This window comes from Micromys minutus (genome assembly GCF_963924665.1).
Source record: "Micromys minutus genome assembly, chromosome: 13".
NCBI classification, from domain to species: Eukaryota; Metazoa; Chordata; class Mammalia; order Rodentia; family Muridae; genus Micromys; species Micromys minutus.
The window spans coordinates 44536495-44547310 of NC_137982.1; the positions used below are offsets into that span (position 1 = coordinate 44536495).

Genomic DNA, 10816 nt, shown 5'->3' on the forward strand with positions numbered 1-10816 from the left:
TTAAAAAAAAAAAAGAAGAAGAAGCAGGCAGGGTCTATTAACAAAAAGAAAAAAGAACCATAAAATAATAAGGTTAGGCTGTAATATCCACAAGCTTTTATCTTCGTGAGGCGTGTGACAGCCACTCAGCTGCTTCCTGTGTTCATTTTAATCTCCTAATCAGCAGTGACAGGAATCTGTTGATGGTCTGTTGAATGAAGCTATCTAAGGTGACACTTAAGAAGGCACATACACAAATTGGGGAAAGCAACCAAATGGAGGGGACAGAATGCTAAGGTGGGAGACAAAATAAATTGGAATTTGATTTTGATAAACCTAATTCTTGGTTTTTTGTTTGTTTTTTTGAGACAGGGTTCCTCTGTGTGGCCTTGGGCTATCCAGTCCTGAAACTGAAGACCAGAAGCACCTTGAATTCACAGAGATCCACCTGCCTTTGTTTCCCCAGTGTTGGGGTTAAAAGGCATACACCACCACCACATGGCTGAGAAACCTAATTCTTGATATGCACATGATATAAGCACAGGACTACTGTCATTAGCTCAAATCCTCCTGCCCAGTTCCCCAGCATCACTATACTGTGTTTGGAAGAGAGCTGTGTGCAGGAACGCTGCCTACTGCAAGGAGAAGGCTCAGCACTGTCGCTCACTTGGCCTTGATGCTGGTTAACTATGTGTCAGAGACCCCGTGCATTCTCTATAGCTCTGGGTGTTTGTGCAAGGTTGACATTCTTCAGGAATGGCCAGAGTCTGCTGCAAAGCAGGGAGGATGCCCAGCTATATGCCGAAACATAAAGACCTCTGCAGAGTATTTTTAGGCAAAAATGTTCTTCACAGAGGAGGACTGAGCCAATGAAGAGGGGGGTTGGGGGAAGATGCCAAAGTAGACAATTTGCCCACCAAATCACAGGCAAGATGCAACTGGTCCTTCTGACAGACCTGTACTATCAAACATTTCATTAATTCTTTTATGGTTTTTGTTTTGTTCTTTTTAGGACAAAGTTTCTCTGTATAGCCCTGGCTGTCCTAGAACTAGACCAGGCTGGCCTCAAAACTCGCAGAGATCCACCTGCCTCTGCCTCACTAGTAATGTGAGCCACTGTGCCTTTTATGTGTAAATAAATGACAATTGTATTATGATTAACCCACCAGAGGGGATAAACAGTGCTGTAACTTAGGGAAAGCCTGAATTTCAAGGTTTTCTTTACAAATATTTGTGGCAATTCACACCATAAAAGGGGGTCAATTTTACTCATGGAGGATGAAAAGTTCTAGAAAAGTAAACATCCCAAAACCTGGCTGAACTAAACACTTGAAAAATTAGAGACAAAAAAATTTATGTTATTTGTTTTTATCCATAATAAAATTGCTTTCAGATATTAAAAGAAAATGAATGGGCAGAAAAGGAGCTATAAGCCTTTGAAAAACACTACATTTTTTTAATTGAAAAGCTGCTGAAGAAAAGATTAACCAACACTTTTATTGCAAATAATTAATTTCTACAAATAATCACCTTTAAAGATGAATGATATCTGAAGGGGGGGGGGAGGAAAGAAAAAGAAAAACCCTAGCTTGGCTAGTTAGGAGACAATATTCCTACAGAAGAATTTAAATCAATTTCTGCATTCGCCTAGGGAGACAGTTCTGCTCTCTAGGCCTTGTTTCCTAAAACCAAGGCTCTAAAGTGGAAGGGACATTGGGGAAACTCCATCATCCCTGAGCCTCCTTGTGGATGGAGAATGGCAGGGTACCAATATTCCCAAGATGCCACGGAGAAGCTCCAAACTCCCTATCCAAAGCTAAGTGACACGAAGCCCTTAAGAATGAAAGGGCAAACATGGTGTTCATACTTTTGCTTCACGTGGACCACAATGAAAAATGCTCAGTTCATTCTTTCAGCAAGTCCAAGTGTGAGTGAGTGAACAAGCTGGGGTAACATCATTCACGAATTCACTAACATGCTGAGGAAAGTGACACCACTTCTACTTGTATAAACCGCTTTTGGAAATTCCGACCTCGCTCACTGAGTAGGCCCCTCAACAAACAACATACCAGCATTGGGAACCTTACTTATTACTTATAATCTTTTCCGTTTCCCCTTACCAAAGGTCACCTCTCCGTTCCCACTCTTGTCAAACAGCTGGAATGCTACTATGAACATGGAGTCTGGAGCACACAGGACAGATTCAAACGCCAAAAACTCTTGATAGGAGATCAACCTGGAACACAATGTAAGTGTTACTGGGGCTGGAGGGATGATGGCTCAGCTACGATCAGGCAGGTACTGCTCGCAGGGGGACCCAGACTCAGTTCCCAGCAACTACTCTAATCACTTCTCAATTTTCTATAGATCCAATGTATACACACACACACACACACACACACACACACACAAGAATGTGCACACAAATAAAATAAAAACTTTTTTTAAAATTACAGACTAATAGAGAATAAGAAAAAACTGGATGTTTTACAGAAGCAGAGCTGGAGTTTATTTAATAAAGATATTTTAATATAAGCTAAAGCATGAGGGTTAGAGAAAGAGGCCCCCAGGCAAAAGTAACATCTACTAGAGAGCACGGGCAGTGCTTCTTACAAGCCCCGCTCCTACCCTGGGTCCTGCCTCCTGCAGGGAGAGTCATCAATACCAGGCATTTACTGTGTGTTCTGTATGAACTGTAGCTCAGGGCAAGCAGGTGACAGATAAAGGGTAGAGGTATTTGTGGAAAGGAAGGAATAGTACATTTTTGTAAGCCTTAACAAAGTAACAAACACGAGCATCAGTCAATATCTCCTAACATCAGGAGCACGCCAAAAATAAGCCTACATTTAATCAATAGTCTCTCGACCCAGACTGCTGACATTTTAATCTGGATAATCTTTTGTTATTGGGTCTTCTATGATTTGTAGCAATAGTTAGCAGTATCCCTGGGTCTGAGCAGGAGATGTCAATTTCGTCTCTCCGTTGTGAGCAACGAAAATGTCTTCAGATGGTGTCAAAGATGTCCCAGAAAACAAAATTACCCTCATTGAGAACCAATGATTTAGAACTAATCGTGGATTTGGAGAGAAAGTAATGCACCGTACAGAGGACCATGTGAACCACCACCATACAGCCTACAGGAAACTGCAAGACCTCACAGAGGTCCGAGAAAACATGCAGAAAAGATGCTCTCAGCCTTAGGACCTTGAAACTCCTGTGCCATCAGAGTGTGGTGGAGGAAGAAGTCAGGGACAAGCCAAAGTGGCTGAGAAGAAAGGTGAGGCAGAGGTCCCCGTAATCTACCAGTGCATCCCTGGAGGCTAAAGGACCAGAAACAAAGGATGCTGGAGGCAGGGATGCTGGTACAAATTGTATTGTATGCTGCTGCTGGCAACTCATCTCGATGGATCAAAAACTTCACCACCAGATCACCAAGAACATCTGAGAGACTGCCCTGCTTACAACTGAAACAGTCCCCATTGTCCCTCTGCCTTGGACTGTGAAATTCTACTTCTATTTCATACATATATATATGTGTGTACATATAATGTGTATATATACATATATTATATATTAATTATATTATGTATACATATATTATATACGTATAAAATATATGTATATAAATTTTTTCATACATACACATACACATATACATAGTGATTTCAAAATGGATGTGGTGGCACATGCTTGTAAATCCAACACTGGGGAGATGATGAGGACAATTAGGAGTTCTAAGCCAGCTTCTTCTACACAGCAAGTTCAAGGTTCACCTAGGCTACATGAAGTAATGGGAGCTGGGAATCTTTTACATATTAAAAAAAATATTTGTACATAAACTATGCCATCTGGATCTTTTGGCAAAATAAGCCAAAGGACAGAAATGTAAATGAAATAAATTTAATAACTTTCTTGATAATTACTAAAAGGGTTGAGAACCAAAAAAGAAAAAAAATCACTGTATTATTCTATTACATGTTTGACAAGACATTAATATGTTTTTAAGAAACCCTCAAAAGGTAGAATCTCACATTACTGATTTTTTTTAGAACTTACTGAACCCTAACATATATATTTAATGAGCTCTGAAATTAACCAGTAGTCAAAATAATAGCAGGTTAATGACCTCATGGAACACACATATATCAGCTGAGTCATGGAACACACATATGTCAGCTGAGTCATGGAACACACATATGTCAGCTGAGTCATGGAACACACATATGTCAGCTGAGTCAGAAATCACAGTGATCTTGTCAAGGGGATTCCATGTTTCTGGTTTTGGGGATTTGTTTGTTTTGTCTTTTTCTGTCTTTTCTTTCTTTTTGAGAGGGACTCACGTAGCCCAGGCTGGCCTCAAAGCCTCCACAGAGGATGCTGACCTCCTTACCTCCTGAGTGTTGGAATGATTACAAAACCACCACCCTAGGTCACACAAAAGCTTGTCAAAGATGGTGTGACTTTAAAGGAAGTAGGATACAGTATCAAGGACTGAGGATGGCCCTGGAGAAGTGTCTTAGCCTCTTAGCTTCCTTACATGTAAAAAACACTTAAGTTTCAAGCTTGTTTTAAGAAATCTGTGATACAAAAATCTATGGAAAAGCAACCAGTACAATGCCTGGCACAAACAGGCACTATAGTGATTTAGCTATAAACCCTTTGAGGCACCATCAGATACAGGTCTGCAGAGAGGGGTAGCACCCAAGGCTCAGGGGTGGACCCGCCCACCTTATATTGCTGCCAATCTTCCTGTGTCCTCTGAAAACCATGGTGTCATTGACACAGATCTCACCGACAGACTAGGAGCTTGGAGCCAACAGGACACACACGAATCGTCTATGCACCACAGCTTTTGCGGCCTCTCCATTCCTCCATCTCCATCGACAAAGTCAGGCATGGGACACATCACCAGGCTCCTGAACTTTGCCGGATGCGACCCCCATTCCCGACTAAGGTCCATCTGACTCCCCTGTCATTTTGTTCGTTTGTTTTGTTTTAAATTAGTTTGTATTTGTCTCTTTTTGCTAATCTTGGTGGTTTTGGTTGAGAGACTAGCCTTTAAGCACTGAACTGTCTCCTCAGCTCTCTCTGTTTTCTTAATGGCTGGGCATCCATGTAGCAGCATTACAAAAGTATCCCTTAAAGCCACACTGTTATGAAGATTGACCAATCTATTTTCCCCCTCAAACTGGAAGTACAGAAAGATATTCATAGAAAACAGTCCTGCAGTAATTAACATTGGTGCTGAGTAATACATAGCAGACAGTTAAGAGAAGGTGACTTTCTTAGGAAAAACACCATATTAAAATAACAAATGAGGCCAGGTGCAGTGGCACACATATTTAATCCAGGGGACAGAGGCCGGTGGATCTCTGACACTTTGAGGTCTGATCACATAGGGACTCCCAGGACAGCCAGGGCCATAGCAAGGATCCCTGCTCCCAAAAGAAAAGAAGAAACTAAAAGAGCTGGCATAGGGGAGCATGCCTGTCTATCTCTCACTAGGGAGAGAAAAGCAGGAGGGTTAGGGTTCAAAGTTACAAAGGAGTCCAAGGCCACCGTGCACCAGTTTCAGAAAGCAAAATAAAACCGATTTTAAAAGTAGTATATTAATAATCACCAGCATAAATTATCTCCAAGAATATGTCTCCTAACATATACCCTATATACAGCTATGACTGGCAACAGCCCCTGACCAATGTTTCGGATCCTTCCAGCCTTCCTCCACTGGTCTTTAAATTGTGGCACAGGGGGGTGTCTCAGTGTCGACATGCTCTCTGACACAACACTATCTTCCCCTAAGAAAGGAGGGAAGTCAAAAACCTGCACAGTCACCCCGACTTCTCCATTCCCTGGCTTTCCCTTTTCTTCTGCTCTCCAGTCTTTGGGGACCACTTACCTGTCTCTAAATAGTTGCCAGCTGTAGGCACAACCTTCTGTACTCTCCTACCGACCTGCAGTTATACAGCCCCCCCCCCAACATCTCTTCGCCCATCCACACGCAGGTACCACAACCCACTTTCTGCTTCCTTGCACACACATGAATAAGTCACGAGTCTTGGTTTTCCTGTGCCCAGAGAGTACAGAGGACTCTCCCTAAATGCAGATCTAACCAAGTTGGCTCCCTTCTTAAAATGCTGTAAAACTATTCACTGGTCATCTTTCAGGAAGAAGAGCCAGATGCCTATTTACTTAAGTGACCTGGTTTGAACCACACTTTATGGGGACCTGTAATCTAAAGGACTTGACCTAAAGCTTAATGTGGCTTGTAGTCCTCAAGACCTGAGCCTGCATACCTCCCTTTGTTCATACTTCCCCAACCCCTTCACCCAACCACAGGAATAATTCATGTTCCTTCTACTCAGGGCCATCCTCCTTGGAATGGTCCCCCACCACCACCACCTCCAGGCTTTTGTCTACTCCGTCTGCCCCACACAGCCCAGCTCCACTATCATGTCCTCAGTAGGGACATCCCAGGGCCCCAGTTCCTCATCACACACTCTTGGCAGTATAGTACCCTGTACCTTTACAGAGCCTCAAACACGATTCTTGCTAAAGCAGTAATTCTGTTCAATTTTAAAAGTCTAACTGGATACTCTTTTGTCCAAAGGAGTCTATCATGGAGCAGAGGACTTATGTTCAGGATAACAACCCATAAATAGTCCTGCACAAACTCAGTTCAGAGAGATGTCCTGACACAGCATTAGAAAAATGGCTTGACACCCCACCCTTGTTTTTATGCCTCCATTCACTAACACATACACGCAAAGTTGTGTTTCATAACATGAAAACTCATGCTGGAGAGATGGCTCAGCGGTCAAAAGCACTGGCTGCTCTTCCAGAGGTCCTGGGTTCAATTCCCAGTACTCACATTCCTTTCTGTAACTCCAGTTCCAGGGACTCTGACTCCCTCACACAGACATACATGCACGTAAAACACCAATGCACATGAAATAGAAATAAATTTAAGAAATAACATGAAAACTTACAGTATCCAAATTAATGATGTATTTTATGTATTTATTTACCCTTTAGGAAAATTTTCAAAAAAAAAAAAAAAAAATGAAGATGGGACCCTCATGTTGGGACTCAGTATTCCTCAACCTGTGGGTTGCAAACCCTTTGGGGCCAAATGACCCCTTGAAGGGGTCGAATATCACATAACCTTCATATTATAATTCATAAGAGTAGCAAAATGGCAGTTATGAAGTAGAAACAAAAAATGATTTTCTGGTTGGAGGTCATCACAGCATGAGGTGCTGTATTAAAGAGTTAGGAAGATCCACTGAGTTAACTGAAATGCTGGTTTAGTTTCGTTCCTGCTAAAGAACCTTTGGTGACACCATGAGTCCTGTGGGGGGGACGGGGGACAGGGACAATACACCCTTCAAAACTGCTTATCAGCCCAATCTGCCACCAAAAAGTACAGCAGAGTTAAAAACGTGTAGTCACCACCCAACAAATCTCAGAGACATAAGACCTGGTGGAGCTGTAACATACCAGGAGCAACTTCCCATTCAAGAGCTGGGGGAGGTGTGGCTAAGCATGTGTAAGGCCTTGTACTCCAAATCCAGCCCCACAGAGAGAGAGACGGAGAGCGGGAGAGAGAGAATCAGTATGTGGGGTTGAGCAAAGTGAATCAAAGGCCGGCCATGAATGGGGTTGCTTGGACCAAGGAGACAGAGGAGGAGGCAGGGGTTCCAGAAGCACTTACTAGCTCTGAATTTTTAAATGCCTGTGATTTTATAGTAAAGAAGGACTAGCATTATTTCTAGCAAAGAACTAATTTCTAGGAATTCTGACTAATACACTTGGTGACAGCATTAAGAAATCCTAAGATTTTATACACATATCCAGGTTCTTTTTTTCTCCTTGACAAATTGTGAGCTTGGGCAACAGGCAGTTTCTGGTCCCAAGTGACACTTGGTTGCTCTTGGTGCCAAGCCGGAACTGCCTCCAAAAAGGCAGCTGTAGTCCTTGGCTGTCTCCACCTCAGGACACTGGGGACTCACAGAGGTTTACCATATACAGCAAGCAGCCCATTAAAATGCAAAGCCTATGGGCCGCACGAAATGGTGCATTTTGCCGGCTGGTACACCACACGGGCTGGAGCACTGAAGTCTGCAGGGCAGAGCTACCACTGTTTACTCTCCTAAGAATCCAATCAGCAGGAGAAAGTCAGGCATGGGAGAGCTCACCAGGTCCCCAAACTTTGCAGGACATGCACCCCATCCCTGGCCAAGGTCTACCTGACCAACCTATTTTTTAAGTTATTTTTATGGGGTGCAGGGAAGCACATCAAACTCCTGAGCCTCCTGCTTCCACCTCCTGGGTGCTGGGAATTTTTATTGGAAGTGTGTGTTTGATAACTTTGAAGTGACAAATGTGACTGTGGAGTAAATGTTTCCACTGTGTCCTTTATCGGAATGGAAACTAACGTGATGCCAAAATGTCCGTTACTTTTGTAATTTTTCGGCTAAATTTTGTAAAACAGCCAAAATTTCTGCCAAAATCATTGGGTCTGTGACACCCATGATACATAAAGTAAGATAAAAAGAAATCACTCGTGAAGAGTCGGAGAAAAAAGACTGGGTCTTCCTAGTATAGAAGACAGAACTTCCAGAGAAATTCTGACTAGACTAAATATAGACACCACAACCCTGGAAGTTACAGTTTCAAAGAAGCAACTGTCTAAATATTTTAGATCAAATCACATGATAATAGCCTCTGTGATCTGCATTTAATGCATAAAATCATTTTGCTTTTCATTATGAAACCAGAACTCCAAAGTTTAAGCCACGATCTCATAAATAACACTTGGCTGACGTCTGACTTTTAGACAACCCATCGGGCTATTTATACCTCACGAGGCTGCTTCTGCATGACTCTCTATACCAAGCACCTTACTTCACCGTCTGTCTGCTGGTAGACGGGAGGTGGCAAGAAAGAGTAATTCACGGGCTAGAAAACATGGGCGTGGGGGGAGTGTTACTGTGGGGTGTATGTGTGTGTGTGTGTGTGTGTGTGTGTGTGTGTGCTCACAAAGTTCCAAAAGCAATATAAAAGCAGTCACAAAAGACTTATCTGAAAGAAGGGATATTTTAAAAGCAGGTATCAGATGAAACCAATAAAAGACTGTTGACCAGCCCTAAGCTAGTTCTTACCTCACACTTAACCAAGTTACTTAAACTTGTCTCCACTGGGTCTACTCGCTCCCTTGGTTTTGCTGTTTCCTACATAACTTCACTGCCATTTCAAGTTATACCCTGCACTGATGAAGAGTCCAAGCTTCATAGAAAACTACTGCTTTCCTCTGCTTCTTGTGGCAATTTATGGGCTAAATGAGACTCTGTTTCAAAAAGATGAAGAAATAAAGGAAGACAAGAAGAAAGGAAGGAAGGAAGGAAGGAGGGAAGAAAGAAAAGAAGGAAGAAAGGAAGGAAGGAAGGAGGGAAAAAAGAAAAGAAGGAAGAAAGAAAGGAAGGAAGGAAGGAAGAAGGAAGGAGGGAAGAAAGAAAAGAAAGGAAGGAAGAAGGAAAGAAAGAGAAGAAGGAAGGAAGAAAGGAAGGAGGGAAGAAAGAAGGAAGGAAGGCAGGAAGAAAGGAAGCAAAGAAGGAAGGAAGGAAGGAAGGGGGCTGCTGCCAGGTGTGGTGATCCCTACAAGCCAGTACTTAGGAGGGTGAAGCTGGGGATAACCATATAACTCATTTTTAAAAAGGAATGGTAGAAAGGGTATCCTTAATGTAAACTCATGCCTGGTGGCGGCGGCACATGCCTTTAATCCCAGCGATGAGGAGACAGAGGGGATCTCTTATGTTCTAGGCCAGCCTGATCTACAGAGTGAGTTCTAGGACAGTCAAGGCTACACAGAGAAACCCTATGTAGGAAAATAAAATGGCACTGGAAGGTAGAGTCATTGTCATTTGTGGCTTGCTTACTGACACATTCTGACATGAAGAATAATGCCCAACATATTAACAGGCATTCCACATTTTTCAAATAAATGAATTTTAAAAATTAGTTTTCAGGGGCCCCATTCTAAGAAGATCATACAATATTAAATATGGCTTCTCTTGTGTAAATTTTTTCAGAAAATGACAAATGACAGCATTTGATAATGACAGTAAATAAAACCACTTTTACACATTTCAAAGGGAGAATATTGACTACTATTAAAGCTCTAAATACAGGGTGGGAAAGATGGCCCAGTAATTAAGAGTGCTTACTACCCTCACCAGCAGCACAAGTTCAGTTCCCAGCACCCACAGGGCAGCTCCCAACTCTCTATAAGTCAATATCCAAAGGGCTGGTGCCCTCTTCTGTCGTCCTCACACACCATGCACATGATGCACAACCAAACATTTGCACACACTGAAATGAATAAATTTAAAATTTAAAAATAATCCCAGATATAGACTGATCACCATGATGCCCCTTCCACAGACACACAGAACATTCATAAAAGTCCTTACCCATCTTTGGTTTGATCAGCTACGCCTGCCAAGAGCTGCACAATCTTTGGGTTGCTGTTTGGATCATTGTACAGGCCAAGATAGCGTTGAACGAAGTCTTCCGGAGTCATGTAATGCTCCCCGTCCACCTCAGTGCTGGCATACTGAAAGGCAAGTAAGCAAGGCACACTGAAAACACCATGACTCAGCACCGTCTGCTAGCTGACAGCCGTCTGAGGGAACGTAACCAGAGGACAGTTTTGAAATCTAAATGAGGGTAATGCATGTGGATATTACCTCCGGATTCTGGAAAATGAAACACCCAGACGCCAGTTCAAGACCACAGAAAAGAACTGCTACATGGTCAATATTGATGAGCCCTGAAA

General features: G+C 42.6%; 1 protein-coding gene across 1 annotated transcript in view; it reads right to left on the minus strand.

Annotated features, from left to right (window-relative positions):
- Positions 1 to 10591, minus strand: part of SLC25A12 (solute carrier family 25 member 12) — a 63667-nt gene extending 53076 nt beyond the window's left edge. The window contains exons 1-2 of the mRNA XM_080927734.1: positions 10452 to 10591; positions 2100 to 2215 (exon numbers count right to left, since the gene is read on the minus strand). Of these exons, the coding sequence (XP_080783860.1) occupies positions 2100 to 2215; positions 10452 to 10561 (226 nt within the window). The 5' untranslated portion in view covers positions 10562 to 10591. The remainder of the gene's footprint in view (positions 1 to 2099; positions 2216 to 10451) is intronic.
- Between the last annotated feature and the right edge of the window lie 225 nt (positions 10592 to 10816).